We start from the raw sequence: 22,016 nt of genomic DNA, 5'->3' as shown, positions 1-22,016 counted from the left end.
ATCACATTGATCAGACTTACCCAGGTTTACAAAGAAGTGCATCTAAGTCCAGCTGGTGTTAAATTAATGTTTACATTATAATTGTTATACAGAAGGACAGAATTCCTTTTGACATTGGTATCGGATTTACAAAATAAAAGTCTAACTAAACCTTGTTTGACCTCAGTGTCATTCTTGTAGACGAAACATTGAAACTGTCTCCTATTTTGACTCTATACAACGCCTCTCAGTTCAGTCAGTTCTCCTTGTTATCTATAACCTAACAATTCCACGCCCATGTCTTTTCACATTCATGGAATGTTTGACAAACATTAGGCAATGTAATGTGCAATTGGTTGAGTTAACTGGGCAGCTGTATGTTGGGAGAAACCGGTTGCTCAAGCTGTTTGACTTTACAGTCACAGTGTGAGGGAGGGATTTTATAATGGTTCAGTCATTATCCAAAGGACTTCGTGGTTACAGGTATGTCTCATCTCGTTTTGTTATTTTGTATTTGTTTATTTAATCCAGTATTCATTTCATGACAATAATACCAGCCTGTTAAACTAAAGGCTGAAAAACAGCCAAAAGAGCATGCACATCCGAGGCCATAATAGGCTGGGTGCTGGACAAATTATTGTATACAGATAAGAAATATGACTCCGCACACCGATTTTCTGCTCCCAAAGCATAATTACTTCAATCAATAATTCCAGCATGTCCACGTTTGGTTCTGTACTATATTGTTAATTGGGCTACATTTGATATAGTAAATGGGGGTAACCTTTCTAGTACTTGAATTGGCTGTCTATGGTAAAAGTATTAGTTGTTGTTTATGTTGGGTTGAAATTGTGTCCGTTTCATTTTTGTATAGGTAGCAAAGACAATGGAATTTGCCTGTGGGTTTGTTTATGTCCCACCATCAGCCAATCCGAGGGAGGTCCAAAGTCCAAATCCATGTGTCGTCAAACGCTCAGGTGAAAATTGTATTTCAAATGTACTTTGTCTGTGCCTATTTGCTGCTCCCTGCAACTAATGCAGCTCTCTGTGTTCTCAGATAGCCTAGGCTTATTGTAAAAGCCACTTGAGTTACACTTAAATCACTGCAGTGCACACAGATGGTGCAAGCTACCATTTTAGCCTATTTTCACAGTCTGCATCCTAATATATAATTCACATGCATGGCTGTTGTTCTCCTATAAGATAATTAAGATAGGATATAACTTGAATGGTCCCAGAGGCAAGCTGCATAAATTACAGCAGGCTAACATGATAAGGATAGAGGATAGAGAAACAGTGTGCAATACATTTGATGTGATTTGGTGCAGATCCAGGAGGAATCTGCAATATGTGCAGTAGCTACAGTTATTATGTGTAAAATATGATTGAGGATATTTCCATTGCAATCTTAAAGAGGTGGTGCCATAGTTTTGTACTTTTTCTGTTTTGTATGTCTATGAAGTTAACATTATTCTAATAGGCCACCTATTGGGTGGGGTTATAATGTGCAGATCTGTCTTCCCTGTGTATTTGTGTTCACTTCCTGAAATCTGAAAGCCACTGAGTCAAAAGGCCCAGTCGAAAAACAGATTAAATGACATCACAAACTCATCCCCTCCCCTTTTACCATTCACCCAACACTGTGGGTGTGGCTAACCACCTGACAACCAGGCATACCTAATGAACTGGTGGCTGTGGCCACATAAAAACACAATTTTAACTCTTTCTGTACACTTAAAAAAAAATCATCATAATACCTGATCATCATGTTTTAGGGAGAAAGAAATCATGGCAATGCATCTGACAACCATTTCTTGTTTCTTTAGCCCTCCTCCCTCCCATTAACAGGGTCCGTCCTCGCACACCACCACCTCCTCCTCCTCCAACACATTCAACGGAACACAACCGTCCAAAAACGCTCCCTCGTGCTCAGAAGTTCCTTGAGCACGAGTATAAGAATGAAGAGGCGACGAAAGATGCAAAGCCTTCTCCTGTGTATGTGAATGCAGCCTTTCACCTCAAGACAGGAGCAGGTGCCTCAGACGACAAGAATCAACCGATGACACCACCTCGAAAGACAGGTACCCCATCTATACATACATTTTAGAACTGCAGCCAGCGGTTTTTGTTTGTTTGTCAGTCAGACACGACCAAATGCAGCACTCCAATTGGCTAGGACTGATCTCGTGGCACACGGAGTTCCTAACCGGAAGTGCGTCCGGCGGTCAAATATGTCCGACCGGAAACGTGCGCTGCGGCACAATAGTTCCCCCCCCCCCCCAATTTTTTTTTTTTTACTTTTTTTTTTTACTTTTTTTTGTTTTTTTTACTTTTTTTTTGTTTTTTTATTATTATTATTATTTTTTTAACTAGATGTGAGCGGGCCAAAGGCCCGCGAACCTCTAGTATTTTACACTTCACAAGTCTGTTGTCTATATGTCTGTATTTTACGTGAGTAAGAAGTATTGATAATTTATTCTGAAGTGTCATTGTAGAACGTAGATTATTTTCACAAAGTAGTGATGAACGAAGGGTGGTGTATTGGCTTAACACTGTGCCCTTTTCCATGTCATTAGCCCTTCTTCCACCCCACATGAGACCGTCAGCAAATAGCCAGACCCTACCTTACAGCAAGCCACTCCCATCCCCCAACACAGACAGTCAGACATTCACCTATGACCTTCCCAAGGTTGTGCATGACACTGCCGTCCATCCCTCGGACCCAAATTACTCATATAACATACCAGAATGCAGTGGCGAAGAGGCAAAGTCACCAGTTGCTGCCAGTGTCTCAACACAGGAGAAGACAGGTGAATGGTTTTCAGTTGGCTGCCTTAAACTAGATGCAGATTAGACTAAAATCAAATCTGTGCTTTTGGGGGTCCCTGGAACAAAATAGTTTGCAATAGGGGTCCATCCGTGAAACAAAATATTTTGAGATGGGGGTCCACGGCCAAAAACACATTTTGGGGGTCCTTAACCACTGATAGGCACATTCATGTCTTCTAAATCATAACAATTTTCTGAAAAAAACTTATGTTGCCATCAGTGTTTCTCAAACTTTGTCATGTGAAGGACCCCCAGAATGATATGTATTTGGCTACGGACCCCCATCGCAAAATATTTTGTTCCAGGGACCCCCAGAAGCAAATATTTGATTTTAGTCTATTCTGCATCTAGCTTAAGGCCACAGACCCGTTGGGAAACGAGTTTGGGGGCGACTTTGAAAGAGGGCGACTTATCTGGCTACCCTGCAGTTCACTTCACCATCATCATGAACGGCATATTTTGAGTGCCTCTATGCCCCATGTATTGTATGTACTGTATGTCTATCAAAGAAGGCTGTCTCTCCACTATTTAAATAATCAGAACTTGTTGAATTCTCAACCGATTTCCACATGGTTTGTTGCAAATATCAGGAGAGGAACGCCCGCACACTGTTTATATGCTCCAAAAACGTACCTTTATTATAGGCAACTGCAACGTTTCGACTTTATCAGTCTTCATCAGGTAAAAGTTGGAACTTTATCTGATATCTCCATTATCTGATACCTTGATGTCCAGCACCTGGCCTGAATAATAGGCTTGAGATGTGCACACAATTTTGTCTATGAATTGTTGCAAATATCAGACATCTATAGTGTATACTTTGTTGAATAAAGAAATTGGGTTAACAGTAATGGTTATTAAACAGAAACTAAACTTCTGCTAAAACTTAGAAGTACTACTTATATATACTATATATACTACTTATTATACTTCTATACAACTCTACCTATTTATGTCTATTTTCACCTTAGTGGTCATTTTCACTTTGCTTCGACAAACCTGCAGACTCTTAACGGGTGATCAGCATCACCTCTTTGGACGAAGACAGACCAATTCAACTAATCAGTTCTGCCTCTCTCTTTCCCAACCTCAGCTCCAGCCCTCCCACCCAGGCCCTCGTTCATGAAGTCAATGCCAGAGTACCTGCTGTTGTTGCCACCCTCTTCAGCATCCTCCTCTTCTTCTCAGAAGTACCCATCAAGCCCTTCTCCTGAGATGGCTCTTACTGGTAAATGCTTACCTTCATATTTTCATATTTTCTTTTTCGGTGGCTTTATCTATATCATTTGTAACTGTTAACTGTTTACAATTTAGATGTATCTTCTTTCACCTTGCAGGTTCAACAGAGGGACCTTTACCGGGTAATCCAAATGTGATCCTTGTCAGTTTGGGAAAACTGGTTTCAGATGAAAATGGTTGGTAAACAACTTAAAACTTGTATTCATATACAATAAAGCTCAATACAGTATAGTAGCCTACAATACTCATATAGTAAATAGTAAATAAGCTATACATTTATGAGCTAATTTCATATAGGCCTATATTACATATTATATTATTTTACATATTACGTTTGCCCTCCCACCAGCAAAAAAAGAAGAGAGTCCAATCCAATTGTCTGGAATAATAATCATGATAACAGTTACAAATCAGCCGAAATGGCTATAAAATATAGCAGCAATCTCTCTTGGCCTTTTAAACTAAATGTTTTCAAAAGAGAGCCAACAAAAAGCCGGAGTAATTTGGCAGAGTAATCCCTTGCACTACTCGTTACTGGGTAAAGTACCGGTAATTGCGACCATAGGTCGCAGTTTAGTATATGTTGTGATGTCATGGGAACCACTCTAACAGAATCTCTTTTATGCCCATATATGGAGATCCCTGATGTCATCAATATTAAGCCCATATTTAACAGGACTTCATAGGGGAATGCCCATATATGGAGGAAGACAGCCCATATCTGTGTGGCTGGTTCAGACAGGGATCTCTATGTATGGGCATAAAAGGGATTGTATGTATGATGTCAGATGTGAAACACGTCATAGGATTTTCACATAACGAATAACTGAGTAACCATGTTTGGGGTCTCACAGCGTATCTCCATAGATGGGTACCAGGGGTCTACATACTGTATATGGGTAACTGTTCCGCTATACATCACTGGCCAGACGGCCAAGACATGGCACGACCTTGACCCCGCGTGTCACCCTGAGGCGTCTTACTAGTAATAGGCTATTACAGTAATATATTACCAGTAACTTGTTTCTGCCCCACACTGCTAAATATGGTTAAGTGGGGCAGGTGTAATATGGACCCTGATAAGGGGCAAGAGGTGGTCAGTGTTAGTGCTTTCAGAGGAAAATTGTTGGTTAAACCTCACCCTCAAACCAGTGTTATCTCTCTTCTGGTTGACATTTGTCAATCTTTTGTTGTTTATCTCAACATTATGTTCATCTAAAATGTTTATTTAGCCATTGAATATTAGCCATTGATTATTTCTTGATTAGTGGATGTATAATATATTTCCAGTGGAAACCATAGAAGGAGTGCCCACCACCTGTTCCCAGTGTGGCTCTGTACTGGACTCCTGTTCTTATGACAATGTGGTAATTATATCTTTACGTTTGATCTTTAGGCCTACATCTTTACATTTATCCTATATGTGGAAACATTGATGTTCAAATTGCATTTGTTACTGTGAATGTCCTCATCCAGCAAACAAAGGTGATTAACTTTCATCCTGTCCATATTTTGTCATAAAAATAATAATTATATATAAAATGTACAAGCTCAAAACGTGTCGTAATGCGATTCATCATGAGCTTGTAGATCGGATATCCTTTTAAAGACATTTTTATAGGACATGCCATGAGTGGTTAAATTAAAGGGCCACTTCACCTCTGGGACAACCCTATCTTATTTTATTGTTGTTAGGGTTGTCCCAGAGGTGAAGTGGCCCTTTAAGTTATTTTTCTCTAACTTTGTCTCCGCCCTCTACCGCTGTCATCTGTTCCTCTATCTATCTGTAGACATTAAATATTGTACTATTACTTTTTCGCTTATTATCTGCTTCTAACGTCTTGACAAGGGGTCTCCAGTATAAGAGATCTGATGTCTTCGATTAGCCTGACACTCAGCCTGAATTGACATTTCGTTTCACTTATGCCAAAACAAAAAAATTAAAGGGGTGTGGCTAGCGATTCAGTGTCTGGAACTAGGCTAGTCTTCGATGGCATTAACCGATATGATAAGAGTCACTTCCGTCACTATGTTGAACCGCAGGTTAAGGAGTGTTACTTCTGTCAGTCATGGGAGCCCGCAGAAACCGGCCCTGACAAACCCTGGTGTCCTCAGAATGGCTGCCAGGACAGCCTCTTCCTGTTGAGCCCCGATGAGAAACTCCTGTCTCCTGATGACGCTCTGCTCCTCTTCTGTATTGACATCTCTGGCTCCATGAGCATAACCTCAGAGGTAATCAGTGCTTCTCAAGCCTTTTCATGTCACGGATCGCCACACATATTTGGCCACGGAGCCCCGTCTGCAATCATTCGTGCCAGGGACCCCATACAAGATTTGTGTTGTTAAAATGTTTCAAAAAAATATTCAAAGATTTTCAAGACCCCATGGAACTGCACCATGGACCCCAGGGGGTCCCCAGGCCCCACTTTGAGAACCGCAGCTATACATCACTTGCTTGAAGTTGGGTTTTATTTTACCTCTGCATAATGCATCCCTCTTTTTCAAGGAGTGCCATCACTTAGTTTTTCATCAATTTGGTTTTATGTTTTAAAGCTAAACTAAACAAAACTAAACTATTGTGCCCTTTACCCATCATTAAGGTGTCAGAGGGAGGGCAGCTTTTCTACAGGTCCCGTCTTCAGGTGGGGTTATTATCCTTAAACTTTAAAGACTTGTATGCAAAATGTTCCACATTGCTTTCAATTCTCTGGTAGATCTAACAGGTAAATGCTGTTATTGATAAAAATCTCTTTTCAAACCAGTTTGTCCAGGAGTCTGTGTTACTGTGTGTTCAGAAACTAACTCTGCAACAACCACATGTACGAGTGGGTCTGATCACCTTCAACAATCAGGTAAGCAACAGAAACATTTGAGCTCCCTTTCCCACTGTGGACTTTGACCAAAGAGTCTTCTTCACGCCTGAATAGCTAAACACAGGAAGCCTACATTACTACCTGTAATTGAAACATTTCTAATGACATTTGTATTATATTTTCATACATTTACAAGAATTGACCAAACATTTTGAAATATTTAGCAAATTATGGTTAATTTTTGTATCCTTAATATGATTTAGTTACTGTACATGTAAGAGAATGTGGAGTGCAGTAAATATCTTGAATAATAATTTCTCAATTATTGTTTCGTCTGTCACCAGGTGACGATACATGGTTACGAGGAGTTCACGACCCGTTTCCTGTTGGGTGCTGAGTTGACTGACAGCGAGTATCTGAAGGAGGCTGCCTTCAGCTTCCCAAGTCCACCTCCACTCTCACGAACCAAGGACTACCTGCAGAGAGAGGTTCTGGGGTAAAAGACTGTCGGTCTATATCTATAATCTATAGGATGAATATATTATTGAAATGTTTACATTGCGTTTAAAGCAATAGTTCTCAAATATCAAGGACCCACAAAATGATAGGCATTTGGCCACGGGCCCACATCTGAAATATGTATAATATATATATACTATATAGTATAAAATATAGGGTCAAAGCACCCTGTAGACAATATGCCTTCCGGTGTGTTCCAAGATTTCTAGCGGAAGTCTGCGTTTAACGGACGTTACGTCATGCGTTGCGGGTCTGTTTACATTCCCCAGCGAAAAAACTAAAATAGATTGTAGCTCTTAACTCACTCTTAATAGGTGTAACATTGCTTGAATCAATGTTTTTGTTTGTATATTGTTTATTGCGAGCGCAACCGACGGAGCAGGAGACATAGACCAGAGTTAATTTCGTGCAGGGAATACGTTTGCAGGAACACCTAGTCTCACGTAGCCAGACAACTATTCCACAATCTCTGAATGCTATATAGAGTCTGGAACAGCAGCTCCCGAACGGCGAGTATCGAAAACGGGCATTACCGTTCAAAAAAATAAATTTTAAAATGTCATTTCTGCTAAGCAGCACGCTAAACATGCTTATATGATTTTTATTTATATAATGATAAATGTGTGTGATGTGAGACGGAAACGGAAGTGACGTGGGGGCTTCACTTCCGCTCTCATCTCGCACTCATCATTTCTTCCCCGGTCTGCCAGACTGTATGCTGGGAGCATTTGACCAAATCGCGGAGGCAACAGTCTGGCCACGCGAGACTAAGGAACACCGCACCGTGAAAAAAATACAGCTTCCGGTGAAATTCCTACGGCGGAAGTTGAACGCTTTCTGCCTTCTATTGTCACCAGGCTTTTCTCTTCGGAGATGAGTAAGCCTGGCTACGCGAGGCTAGGGTCATAGTGATTAAACAAATTTGTCTGAGGACCCCCTGGAACCTCCTCAAGAATACCTGGGGATCCCTAAACACCAATTTTAGAACCAATGGTTTATTAATTACTGTACATTTTGTTCTCATGATTCACCTCAGTTCATTTATAGAACACACCGATAGGAGACTGTCGAGTATGTAGAATGGTATAAACTAGAAGATAAGAGATAAATTACAAATTGTTTCAGTGAGATAAAAAAAAACATTGGATTTCAAAAATATTCTTTCTAGCAGGCAAACAAAAACGAAAAAGCAGAAACAAAATAAAAAAGGCATGGGATCACATGATGTCATGGATAAAATGCATGTCACGGTTGAAAAGATAAATTAAAACAAGAAGCTACAAGCAGCTAGAAATTAAAATAAGATCAATTCAAATTTATCTAATGCAGAAATCATTTTTAAGATTATCAGAGTGCGGAGCCACAGCCCTGGGTCCAGCTGCACTCCTCGCCATCGCAATGGCCTCCAGGCAACCAGGTTCAAAGGTAAGTCTGTAACCTCAGTCCTCTGTTGAAATACCTCATTTGTCAATACGTATTGCTCATTTCTAGACATCTACCATATTCCTATCTGTAATTCTGTGTTCTTTATACAAACACCACCTATCTTTGTCTGTTTCCAAGGTGATAATCTGTACTGATGGAAAGGCGAACACAGAGTTGGGCAATCTAGAAGTGGAAGACAGTGATGCTCGCACTCTTCTGTCATCAACCATTTTCTACCAGGATTTGGGGGAATATGCTGCCAGACAGGGGTTGGTACAAATCTCTACATCCATATGTCATGAATGTGAGCAACTGTGGAGGGACTAAATAGATACAACCTTCAAAGAGGTCACATGTTTTTTGCTTGAATCTGAAGCGCTGCTGCCCGTCCTCAGTGCTAATATATAGGAACATACAGGGTGGTTAGGACCTCTACTATAATGGCTACCACAGTAGGTGTGCTGCTGCAATGGGATTTATGGTGAAATAACATTTTCTTCACTAGTGTGACAGTGTCTGTGATGTCCATAGAAGGAACAGACTGCCGGCTGGATGAGCTGGGGAGACTCGCAGATCGCACAGGCGGGAAGGTAGGATGACACAATGTTATTCTTGGCAAGCGACATTAACTTTTTAATATAAAGTATAAATTAGGCTTAACTGTGTCCGACTCTGTATTGTGATGATGAAGAGGTATGCCATGAAATGTCAACCTTCAAATCTTTAAAGTTTACATTGGGTGTGTCTCCTATCCTTTCCCCTAGGTGGTGATAGCAAGCCCTCATAAGCTGTGGACAGAGTTTGAAGAGATCATCGAGAACAGGGCCATAGTTACACACTGTGGCGTCACTTTACTGTTGCCCAAAACACTGTGAGTTCTGACAGGGGTGTCGCACCAAATTCTGGGCCCTGGGTACAAGGGTTCACTGCGGGCCCCCCATGAATGTTCTTCATAGGGGGAGGGGGGTTTAACCCATTTAGACTGGGAGCGCATTATTATGCATCATTTTGTGCTTTAACTATTGAAAAATAGCAGATATACAAGCTCACAGTGCGGCACCGAGTGCCGCACTGCGAGCTTGCAGATCTGCTATTTTTGAAAAATCGTGAAATGTCTTTGAATATGTTTCTATGTCAATGGTACTCAAAATCTTTCATGTGAAGGACCCCCAACATGATATGTATTTGGCCACAGATCCCCATCTCAAAATATTTAGTTCCAGGGACCTCCCAGAAGCAAGATTTGAGTTACAAATGTTTGCTTATATAAAAATACAAATATTCAAAGATTTGCACACATTTTCAAGACTTTTCAAAAACACTGTAGCAGATCTACAAGCTCGCAGGTGCTGTGAGCTTGTATATCTGCTATTTTTCAATAGTTAAAGCATAAAATAATTAAGGCCCCTCCACCTTGGGCCCCAGTAACTCAGTCCCCCCGCCCCCCTTGTGACGCCCCTGAGTTCTGAATCCCACTTCTGTGCATCTGGAAGACATTAGATGATCCAAGCGTTTGGTCGCAATGTGTTTCGAAGCAGCCCTCTTTCTTGGTCCATGGCTCAGATATAAAGCACATGGTGTGTCACGGCCTTAGCATTACATCAGTGCTTCTCAAAGTGGGTTCCGGGGACCCCCAGGGGTCCTTGAAGGGGTTCCATAGAGTCTCCACTCTCCAGTGAAATTAGTTTATACAGCACCACAATCTGTTTAACCTTAATTTAGACACTTTCTAACACCAGTAAGACTCCCTAATCGGGAGATAAGCGACCGTTGGTCGCTTATCTCCACAAATAGGCCAAAAGTTTGTTTTACCAATTATCAAGACATACGGGCAGTTGACAGTTTGCCATGGTTACTCATTGAAGTTGAATCTCCATATATGGAGATAACCTACGCATCACACTAAATCTGACCTCACCAGCCCATATTTGGGCATGAGCAACTTATGTCTCCATATATGGAGATATGATGACATCACACAGTCCTCAGCCGATGATGTGGCGTGATGTCATACAATACACAAACGAGCCCTACAGTATAAAGGGGCAATTCTTGCCAGGAAAGAAGCATTTCTTCGACTCAGACCTTATCGCCAGGGTTGGCTTATAGCAGCTGTCGGTAGATAATGCCAGTCTTATATACTCATTGAAGTTGAATCTCCATATATGGAGATATCCTACGCATCACACTAAGTCTGACCTCACCAGCCCATATTTGGGCATGAGCAACTTATGTCTCCATATATGGAGATATGATGACATCACACAGTCCTCAGCCGATGATGTGGCGTGATGTCATACAATACACAAACGAGCCCTACAGTATAAAGGGGCAATTGCAGTGTGATGTCATACTGATGCGGAGATATGAGCAGGGCAAAGGTGTGACGTGTGACGTGTGACCGACCGACCGACCGACGGACGGCCGGTGGAGGTTTTGATACTAAACTGCGACCTGGCGGTCGCAACAAATTCTTAGACAATATTTTGCTCAAAATCTTTTCAGATAGGGGTCCACGGCCAAATACATGTGTTTTTGGGGTCCATGACATAAAACATAATTTGAGAACCACTCCAATACATCACTAACAAGGTCCTCTAATCTGTATTGTCCTTGTCACACTGTCCTGTCCTCTAGGTGGGTGATGGGTGAGAGGCAGGGGGGCCATAAAGGCACAAGAGAGGTGGGTAACGTGGCTCCAGAAAAGGAGATCACCTTTCAATTTGGAGCCAAGGAAGGAGATTCAGAAGGTGAGAAGACAAACCAGTGATACAATTAGAAGAACATTAGCCACTTAAGTTCAACTTGTTATACTTGATAAAAGAATGTAATAGCCAATCTACAAGCTCACAACATGTCGCGGTGTCAGTCAGTGTGACGCATTGTGATCTTGTAGATCTGATGTTATATACCAGGGGTCTTCAACAGGGGGTCCGCGACCCCTAGGGGGTCCGCGAAATTATTGATAAAAAAAAAAAAAAAAAACGATTTCAAAAAATATTTTTTCCTTCTTTTTTTTGCCATTTTCCACATTTATGTTAAAAAATAAATCATGATTCTATCCATTTTGAATAGCTTGAATACATGATTGCTATTGACATATTATTGACATTTGTTCTCAGTTAATAAGTAGTATGTTTAGAAATGGTTGTGGTACGGCCCACCCTGCTCGCTGTAACTTGTACATGTTTAAAATAAAAAATATGTCGTAGCCCCGACCCCCCCACCTTACGAGGTGGTAGGGGGTCCCTGCTCCATCTCCCCATCAGTTTGGGGGTCCCCGGCCTGAAAACGTTGAAGACCCCTGTTATATACCATATGAAACTTTCATCTATAGTGAAACCTGTTAATGTGGTTAAATTAAATGGATTTCAGTGGTTCCCGTTGTTAAATCATTCCCATCCCCAGGTGAATGTGTGAAGCTCAGGCTGTCGGCGGAGTGTAGACTAGAATGTGACTATTATAGGTTTTGTTCTATTTCTTTTATCTCTGCGCTTTTGCTTGTAGCGTCAACCCCAACCTCCGGCAGCCACGTGTCCATCCAACTACAGATCAGATACAGACGGAGGGATGGACAGAGGATGCTCCGTGTCCTGACAGAAGACCGGGAGGTGACAGATGCCAGGTCTCCTGTTTGCATTCCTCTCTCTGCTCATCATTTCAAGCAACTGATTCCCATTTCCTTAACCCATTTAGGCCTAGAATTATTGAATGCTTTAACCAGTGAAAAATAGCAGATATACAAGCTCACAGCGCGGCACCGAGTGCCGCGCTGCGAGCTTGTAGATCTGCTATTTTTTTTTAAGTCGTGAAAATGTGTGCAAATCTTTTATTTTCAAAGCAAACGTTTGTAACTCAAATTTTGCTTCTGTGTGGTCCCTGGAACTAAATATTTTGAGATGGGTGTCCGTGGCCAAATAAATATAATTTTGGGGGTCCTTCACATGAAAAGGTTTGAGAACCACTGACATAGCAGTCTCTCAAGAACAGACTAACTGAGCTCCAGTGAAAAGGACCTTTTCTTTGACGATGGCTAGCCAGATTGCTGACATAGAAACATAGTTTTTTCAAAAAATCTTAGAAGGATTCAAAAGACACTTTGAATCGGGTCAAAATTCTAATTTTCAAGATTTTTCAAAAATAGCAGATCTACAAGCTCGCAGCGCGGCACTGTCTCTGTGCCGTGCTGTGAGCTTGTATATCTGCTATTTTTCAATATTTAAAGCATAAAATAATGATACACATAATGTGTACCCGTCCCTTTCAGTCAGGTATCTGACGTTACCTTGAGTTGATAAACCAGGAGGGTATGTTTTAATTTGACCGTCATATGTTTCCCCTTAATCAAATTGTGATGTTCGTATTGGGACGTAACAATAAGTGCAATAATAAAAGTGTCCTCCTCTGACTGTCTGTCCCCTTACAGCTCGTTGGCCCTCTCCTCTCTGTCTCTGCCCATCATTCAGCTCAACTCATCACAGGCCAGCGCCGCGCTGGCAGTCAGGGGGCGCTTCCTGGATGCCAAGCGAGAAGGAGAGATGCAGAGACAACTAATGGAGAGAGCACTGTGAGTGAACAATATGGAGGGAGGTGGTGGGAAAGGGTTGGGATAGAGGCACACTATCCCAACACAGTATATAGGTAGTATATAGCAATGTTTAGAGTGAGAGAGGTAAAACATTCCTTCCTGCTTCCTCTGTGACAAGTTGGTATCACCGGCCAAAAAACTGCAGTAACGTGTGGGCCACCAGGGGGCAAATGAGAGGGGAAGAAAATGTAAAATAATTGTATAGATATTTATTATTTGTACATCCAATCCACATGTTTCAAACAGCGTTACGCTAAGTGCTTCAAAAGGAATCTAAAAATGAAGACTATAATCACTATAATCTAAGACAGTGGTTCTCAACCTGTGGGTCGGGACCCCCAAGGGGGTCCACAAATTATTTTGGGGGGTCCCCACATGATCAACTTGTGATCCCCAGTTAAAATATCATTATTTTGGGGGTCACGGCCTGAAAAGGTTGAGGACCACTGATCTAAGAAATAAAAGAATACAGATAGATCTGCTTTTTCCAAAAAATAGACAAAGGCTATGGCTATTTGGTTGTCCTTGGCATGAAAATATTTGCGAACCCCTGGTTATGTGATGAACCTTATTATAGCTTACTTGGGAATAGAGGTAGAAATGTAATTTGTTTCCCTGCATTTACAGACAGCATAATCGCAGTGCAGAGGACACACAGACATATGGAGAATGGGTTAAAACCATGGAGCCAATATACAACAACATACACAACTACACAAGGGTGAGCTTTTGATGCAATTGTTAAGAGAAAATACACATTCAGTTAATAAGCTAAATGCAATACAAAAGTGTAAGCACAGCATGAACAAATATATATTTCTTTTCTAGAAAATGTCCGTCATCTCAGACACAAAGGTACGGCACATGTCATGAAAGCTATCTTTCATTTGTCTTGCACTGTGTTGAAGTTATTTTGTATCATTAAATGCACTCACTTACCATAATGGTACTTTTTTTGTCATTTACCTGTAATCAGAATACAAATACATATTTCATTCAGGGTTAATATTTTCTTGGTACAAAAGTATTGTCCAAAAGTGTCTGAAAGAATGCTTGGAGTTGTGTGTTGGATGCTGTCCATGTGTGTAGTTGTAGCCTACATCCTTGATTCCTTACCTTCATCGCCATCTCTCTTCTGTCTCTCTCTCTTCAACAGTCTCTAACAGACATGGGTGCAGCTCTACTCTTCAATATGAAGCACAGTAACAGGAAGACCATCTCACTTAAGAATCAACATAAAACCTAGTCACCTGGCCCACAATTATTAGCGAATACAGTCTGTTTAAAAATAAACCAGCCATACAGTCTGTTTAAAAATAAACCAGCCAGTGACTCTTCCTTTGTTTGGCATTTTAATGGACACTCGAAGCTTAATTTATGCTTTGTATATAACTGGCGGTGTAAAAAACGAAATCATAGATTAAAATCTTTATTTTTGGTGCGCAACACTGTCTAATGATGTAGTATATATATATATATATATATATATATATATATATATATATATGTGTGTGTGTCCCAGCGTGGCTGACGGCATTTTCTCTCATTTTCATTTTTTAATTTCATTTGAAAGCTGGGGATCATAGCTACAAAATAGATAGATATATTGGTTGTGGAGGTTGACCCAACAGTTTTGAAGATATGGCTTATAGAATGATGCCACGCTGAAATACTACTTCTGAGATATTCAAGTTCTAAATAAATGTCTAACCTGCAAATGACCTGATGATCTCTCACATTAATTAAAAAGTCTTATTGTATGCAGAGTTAAGCTCTGGCGTTTAAGTGAAATGTAGCCTAGATATTTTGAGATGCATTTGTGGCTTTTTTCATTTAAAAAAAAAGAAAAGAAAAAAAAGTCATATTAGCAGTAGTGAAAAACCCTGCCTTCCGAAATGACTGCCCCTCAGTCAAGCTGAGTCACACACACACACACACACACATATATATATATATATATATATATATATATATAGGCCTAGGTCTACTCTTGATACTTTTTTGTCGCTTCTCATGCCACCCCCCCCCCCCCCCCCCCCCCCCCCCCCCCCCCCCCCCGAGATCGCCAAGAGGCTAGAATCGCTAGACGTCGGTCTCGTTTGTAATGGTCTCAGATATTTCACTTGGCACAGTGGGATATACCGGGCCCGAATTCAAGACAGAGGATCGCTGTCGTTTGAAATGATCACTGATCAACCCCCGGCCACGAGTTCTGATCTTATGCAATATCTGCTTAGTCTGCGTGGGCCCTTACAGGTGAATTCTGCTTAGTTTGTTAACGTCCTACGTGGGCTCACCTACAGAGTGCTCTCTCTTTACCTCTTTAGAAGCTACTGAAGTCATGTGACTGCTGTGTTGACTGGCAAGCCGACTGATTAGCCTTCTGCAATGTAATATATTCCAGTTACCTATAAGTGTAGACATTGTTGTAGAATGTTGTTGAAAGCAAAATTTGATTCAGGGTCGTGCAGACTTTTGGGAGGACAGGTGGAATACCAGAAACTCTCCTTAAAAAAACAGTCGCCTCAGTAGTCGATCCGGCGGAGCGGTAGAATGGTCTCTGCCTGGTATTCCTAAACGTAACCTCGGTAAACTAACTATGCTTAAACGGTTAAACCCAACCTTATTCCTAACCTTAACCTCAGTGAAACGGTCCCAAAACCTAACCCTCTTCTTAATCTTAAGCTCAGTAAAACTATGCCTAACCCTAAAGTTATTTCTAACATCATATTCAGTAAAACACAGAGTGGCGAGCGTGTTTTAAGACGAGCATTCCGGTTACCGGCAGCTGTGTCTCCTAGACAAGCAAAAGTGTACATGCTTTATATGTTGTTAATATGCCATTGAACACTTTTTTTAGACAGAATATAAACAGCGCAACTGAATTCCCCCCACAGGGTCAACAAAGGTCTATCTATATAACAATATACGTAGATGATGAAGATGATTAATGTTTTAACTCTAATTATTTTTTACCTGCATTACTGCGGGGTGTATCAGACGGCGGTCTGATATTAAACAATGAAAAGACGTTTTGGCGTATACAGTATGGTGGCCAAGTGCGGTGAAAATCTGAAAACGCATATTGGCGTAAATGGCAGCCAAAGTGTTTTAAGTAAATGTAATTAGTTACTTTACGCCACTGACATCTACCAATCACACAAGGTAAGTAATAATTGAACCAAATAATCTCATCATCCTTAACTTAGTAGCTTTTCAGCTTTGCCCCAGAATACACAGACATTGCAAAATAAAACCACCAGTCACTGAGACAAAATAAAACACAGTTCCTCTATATTAACTAAATTACCCACAAAATAGAATATCCACCAGGTTACACCTAATAATGAAAGCTACTTGGTTACAAATGTCAAGATTAAGAAAGAAGGTTTAATGTACTTTATGACACCACATTATTCGGTAAGAAATATGAAAATATATTCCAAGCAGGCAGTGCAAGATTTGAATAATGAAAAGCAAAATAATAATAAAAAAAGGGTTCATCATTAACCCATAAAACAGAAAAGCTTTTGACCATGATGTGCATGGGATAGACGTGCTAGTAAACAAGACTTCACACCTACATGTCTGACACTGAAGCCTGAAGGCCTAGAGCTGTTTCCTTCTTGTGCTGTGCATTATCATAGAGAGATTTAACTTTAAAACACTTCTGGGGTCTGTCTACTCGTTTTTGAGTGCTCCCCAGGCAGTTTTTAATATTTAGATTGATAATCATTCGATCAGAAATACCAGACTTGAGAAGAGAGTAGAAGCCTAAAGTTCATTTGTCCCTGTGAAGATCTATGACTGTCTTGGCCTTGGTGTCTGTGTACCCAGCTGAAACATCAGTCTCCCCTTGGGCCTCCACCTCAAAGCAAATAAAGTTTTATTCGTGCAGTACGTCATATAACAATGCAATGTGCTTTTACAAATATTGTTAAAGAAAACATAACCCACCTCCCCACCCACTGGTCATCAAGTGGGAATTCTTCTTCTGGGCCACAAAGCGCAGCGAGGCAAACAGTCTCTGTGAGGACAGAGAGCATGAGGAGAACATGTAGAAGTTCTAGGCGTGTTCATAGGCTTGAATGGAGAAGCTCTAGTGGAGTTGCAGCCGAAGTCAGCTTCCAGCTTGAACCAGGGGAGCTCTGCCAGGAACAGCACAACTAAGCAGGACACTGAACCACAGTGAAGAGCACTTGTGGGTGGTCGTGCCCTTACTGGTGTCTTCAGTATGGGGATGAGGCCTGTTACTATTGCATCCATTGCCTAACTAACACAATGCAGGGAAATTGGGCAAAAGTAAAAAATGTAGCAATTGTTTTTCATTATAATCCTGATTTTTATTAAACGTGCAATTTTATTAATTTAAAAAGATTCTGAGCAAATATCTTACAACCACTGAAGGCATCCTGTTAATTCGTTTTACAAAGTCTTCAAAATATCATAAAGGAATGAATGTGGCATACCACCCTTTTTACACATACATTTGAACTAATGAACTAAGATTGAACTAATTGCCATGCACATTTAAATTGGATGATACAATTATTGTATTTGAGACCTAGCTCAGCTGCGGAGAAACGACAACGTTCCATTTGACTTCCTCCAACATACACATAAGGACTGTAAACTTGTACTGCATGTGCGTAAAACTAAGTTAATGTTATTTGCAAGAGCTACAGGTAACGAGAAAGAAAAACGAAAAAGACAAAAGAAGAAAGGGGGGGAAAAGTCATTGTTCCACTGCAAAAAGGTCCATGAATAAGAGTAGATATAAATGTATTGGTATTTGGGTAGATGACAAACACATTTTAATATAGGCAATCTTGTCAACAAATTATGTAAAAAAAGTTACTTTCTCTGTCATGGATTATGATGTAATTTATAGGCACGCCTCTACTCTGAAGCTGATTTAGCACTCTGCTCTAAGGTTTATTATCCGTGAAGTTTATGGCACTCATTATTGCATTCTGTATAGTAAAGTAGGGTGGTCTTCTCTTTCAGAGGGACGAGACAGGCATATGCACTTATTTATCTACACAGCTCTCATAGGGAAGCTGCCATGTTGCAGTACAACGAGATTAGTCCTCTGGACCACTGGTTCCCAAACAGTGGGTCGGGAACCATTTGTGGGTCACGGACCAATTGTTATGGGTCACGACTCGAGTAAAAAAAAAAGAAAAGAAAAACATTTCTATATTTCAAAACATTCTTCCCTCCACAAAAAAATATTTTTTGTACATTTTGAAACAAATACATCTAAGAAATTCCATAAATGTAAGAAAATGATCATTAAGAAGTAGTGAAAATAGCAGATCTACAAGGTCACAACGCAGTGCGAAGCGACGTGGAGCTTGTAGATCTGCTGTTTTCACTAGTTTGGGTCACGGGAAAATGTCTAATTTCTCTTTTGGGTCACAGGCTAGAAGGTTTGGGAACCACTGCTCTGGACCACGTCATACCTGATCTCAATGGCTTTCACTGCAAATTGCTCAAGCTTGTACTTGACTTGGGAAATGTTTTGTTTTTATGCTTCGATCACCTTGAACTCTTTGTAGAGCACCCTCAAAATGTATCAATTTAGTACAATTTAAATCTTTGATCTCCAACCATTTAAAATGATTTCCTTATATCTTGTATTACTTATCTGTACAATTGTACTTGTTTTGTTTCATATTGTATCTTCTATTTTATGTATTTTTATTTATATAGGTTCTCCACCAGAGTACGCGATGAGTCAACTTAAAGACATCTCTCTTTTTCCAAGCCACGTTATGCATCTACTTGGCTGACAAAGATGCTTATACGTATATAATAAAACAAAGGTACTGAAAGAGGGATACCTTCCTCAAAATTAGACGTTCAAACAGCGAGTTCATAAAGGGTAATGAATACTTTCTTTTACAACTGCTCAATCGAATTAATCCAAGTGATGTGTTAAAGAAATAAAAGGTAATGGTGTTTAAAAGGTTAAAGCGAATAGGATTTAATTACATCCGCAATCATAATACTGTATGCAGTAATTAGTAATATGTTACACAAAATGCAGTGACAAATTATTTACTTAAATTCACCAAATTGTAAATTTACAGACTGGCAACCAAGACAGCACGATTCAAATCATAGTACATAATAGGGCATTAACGAAAAAGTCGACAGTCGACTTCATTACACAAGTCGACTCCCACCAGAGAAAGTCCAAAGTCGAAGATGGAAGAAAAAAAAAACGTTCTATTGTGAAAATAGCAGATCTACATGCTCACAACGCCTCGCGATGCGAGGCGTTGTGAGCATGTAGATCGGCTATTTTCACAATTATTGCCTCTATATATTTGACAATTTGGACAATGTTTAATTTGTCATTTTAGAGGTATTAAAAAGTCTTAAATTGGCACTTTAGAAATGTGAAGATACCCTGTATACAATTAAACTTTGTTAGTTTGTTTACAGTTGAGTGAAAAAACAATGTTTCACATTAAGTTAATCATCTGCGGACCCCCCACAATAATTGGGGGGTCGTGTGTGATGTGATGACGTCATCAAAAGATAAAGTCGACTTCAACTTCAAAAATCACAAGTCGTTAATGCCCTAGTACATAACTGAAATTGTGTTAAAATTAGATTAGTTCACATAGTAACTGCTTTAGCAAATCATTTTAGAGGATTGTGTGCTTTTATGATGTGATCATGACAAATAAGACACTTTATAGGGTCCATAGTAACAAATATGCACTATACTGTAGCAAAAAACTAATATAATAATATATAAATAGCATCTTTCAAATCACACAGCAATAGGTTTTATAAAAACAAGCTCTGGGCATTTTACAACGAGCTGACTTGATATTCAATGTCTTGAAGCCATTTTTGCAAGCTGAATATTTCTAATACAATTGAGTCCTCACATCAAAATAAATGTAAGTAAGCCTGTAAGTCAAACTGCGACATCATCACTACTACAAATCTATTGCAGTCCCGGCCTCTTCCTTAACCAAGTACTCTGGTAGGGTCTGAAAGGCAGTCACAGGTACAGTCACAGGAACTGCCAAAGGTATTGCACTAGGTACAGTAATAGTAGAACCTATGGGTGGTGGCGGCGGCGGCGAGGGCAGCGGGTCTGTATGTTGAATAATGCTCAGATCAGAGAGTGAAGTGGCTGGAACCTGTTCTGGGTGTGTGCGCAAGTGCTTGCGCAGATAGGCAGCAAACAAAAAGGCTTTGCCACACTGAGGGCAGCAGTGGGGTTTGTTGGTGGAGTGGATCTTCTGGTGTTTGCGCAGTCCGGCTTTGTTAAGAAAGGCTTTGCCGCAGCTGTTGCAGACGTGGGGCCTCGGCTTGGGGTGCTGTTTCTCATGCTCCTGCAAATCTGCCAGCTGTGCAAACTCAGCATGGCAGGTCTCACAGATATGTGAGCCAATATGAATTTTCGTAACAATGGAACTGCTAGACATGGTGTGAAGGTTCTCATGGGCCTGCACTTCCTCCCAAGTTCCAAACGTAACATCACAATGGCTACAGGAGAACTGGGGCAGGGTGGTGTGAGCAGGAAAGATGGGCGCAGACTCAGATACAGTCTCTGGTTGTTGTATCTGCTGTTGAGATCTTTCAGCTAGGTGAGTCCTCTCATGCTTGCGCAGGCTTGAGGAGACCACAAATGACTTGAAACACTCTTCACATTTAAACGGGCGCTCCCCCGAGTGCACGCGGCGGTGCTTGTTGAGGCTGGATCGCTCTGCAAATGACTTGCCACACTCTGTGCAGGAGAAGGGCCTCTTGTCTGTATGCACAAGCATGTGGCGGCGCAGATCCCAGGATGCGACGAACGCCTTGTCACAGCTCTGACATTTGTAGGGCCGCTCCCCAGAATGTACACGTTCGTGCACTGCCAGATCCGCTGGCTGGCGGAACCTCTTGGAACACTTGTCACAGGGATATGGCTTGAAACCAGAGTGGGCTCTTTGGTGACGCCGGAAACTAGAGGGGTCAGAAAACATCTTGCCACACTGTGGACAGAGAAAGGGTTTCTCTCCAGAGTGCGTGCGCAAGTGAGACTGGTAGGAGGAGAGCTGGGTGAAGCCCTTGCCACACTGCTCACACTGGTAGGGCTTGCTCTGTGAATGGATGCGCTGGTGGCAGGCAAGGGAGGAGGAGCGAGAGAAGGCTTTGCCACAGTCTGAGCACAAGTATGGCTTTTCCCCCGTGTGAGAGCGCTCATGGTTTTTCAGGTCCTTAAGTTCGGTGTACGTTTTCCCACATTTGTCACAGGCGTATGGCCGGTGGCCCTGATGGTTGCGCCTGTGCTTTCTGAACACAGAAGGGTCTGCAAAGCTCTTGCCACACTCGGTGCAGAAATAGGGCTTTTCTCCTGTGTGAGAACGCATGTGAACCTTTAGTTTAGAGAGAGTGGGGTAACTTTTGGAGCACTGGGGGCAGGAGTATGGACGCTCTCCACTATGCTGAGTCATATGTATCCTCAGGCATATGGCTTGCATGAATGCCTTACCACAATCTGAGCATATGAATGGCTTCTCCCCTGTGTGGGAACGGCTATGGTTGCGTAGCTCTGTCGGCGTCTTGTATGCCTTGTGACAGTCAGGACACTGGAAGGGTCGCTGGGCTGA

The 22,016-nt window shown here is 41.2% G+C and overlaps 1 protein-coding gene across 2 annotated transcripts; it reads left to right on the top strand.

The window, feature by feature from the left end:
* Positions 1-351: 351 nt before the first annotated feature.
* LOC308303415 (circularly permutated Ras protein 1-like) lies at positions 352-14,822 on the top strand. Of its 2 annotated transcripts, XM_080747772.1 has the most exons (21): positions 352-462; positions 854-956; positions 1,806-2,060; positions 2,556-2,789; positions 3,902-4,036; positions 4,146-4,223; positions 5,338-5,414; positions 6,091-6,279; positions 6,648-6,689; positions 6,810-6,899; positions 7,205-7,356; positions 8,723-8,804; positions 8,943-9,073; positions 9,310-9,394; positions 9,569-9,675; positions 11,442-11,554; positions 12,312-12,429; positions 13,231-13,371; positions 14,020-14,113; positions 14,221-14,247; positions 14,549-14,822. In XM_080747772.1, exons 2-21 carry the CDS (start codon positions 866-868, stop codon positions 14,636-14,638), a joined length of 2,331 nt encoding a protein of 776 aa, XP_080603898.1. In that variant the 5' UTR covers positions 352-462; positions 854-865; the 3' UTR covers positions 14,639-14,822. The 2 variants fall into 2 exon arrangements, with proteins under 2 accessions (XP_080603898.1, XP_080603899.1); XM_080747773.1 differs by lacking the exon at positions 2,556-2,789.
* Positions 14,823-22,016: the final 7,194 nt, after the last annotated feature.

Source organism: Nannobrachium achirus (genome assembly GCF_963921795.1).
Source record: "Nannobrachium achirus genome assembly, chromosome: 18".
NCBI lineage: Eukaryota > Metazoa > Chordata > Actinopteri > Myctophiformes > Myctophidae > Nannobrachium > Nannobrachium achirus.
The sequence above is the reverse complement of the archived record's forward strand: the minus strand, read 5'-3'. Positions and strand labels throughout refer to the sequence as shown.

Excerpts from the sequence above, each read along its gene's own strand:
- LOC308303415 (XM_080747772.1), top strand. The coding sequence starts at position 866 with ATGGAATTTGCCTGTGGGTTTGTTTATGTCCCACCATCAGCCAATCCG. Across the intron at positions 6,900-7,204 it reads TGATCACCTTCAACAATCAG|GTGACGATACATGGTTACGA; the intron begins GTAAGCAACAGA and ends GTCTGTCACCAG. Across the intron at positions 9,395-9,568 it reads CAGATCGCACAGGCGGGAAG|GTGGTGATAGCAAGCCCTCA; the intron begins GTAGGATGACAC and ends CCTTTCCCCTAG.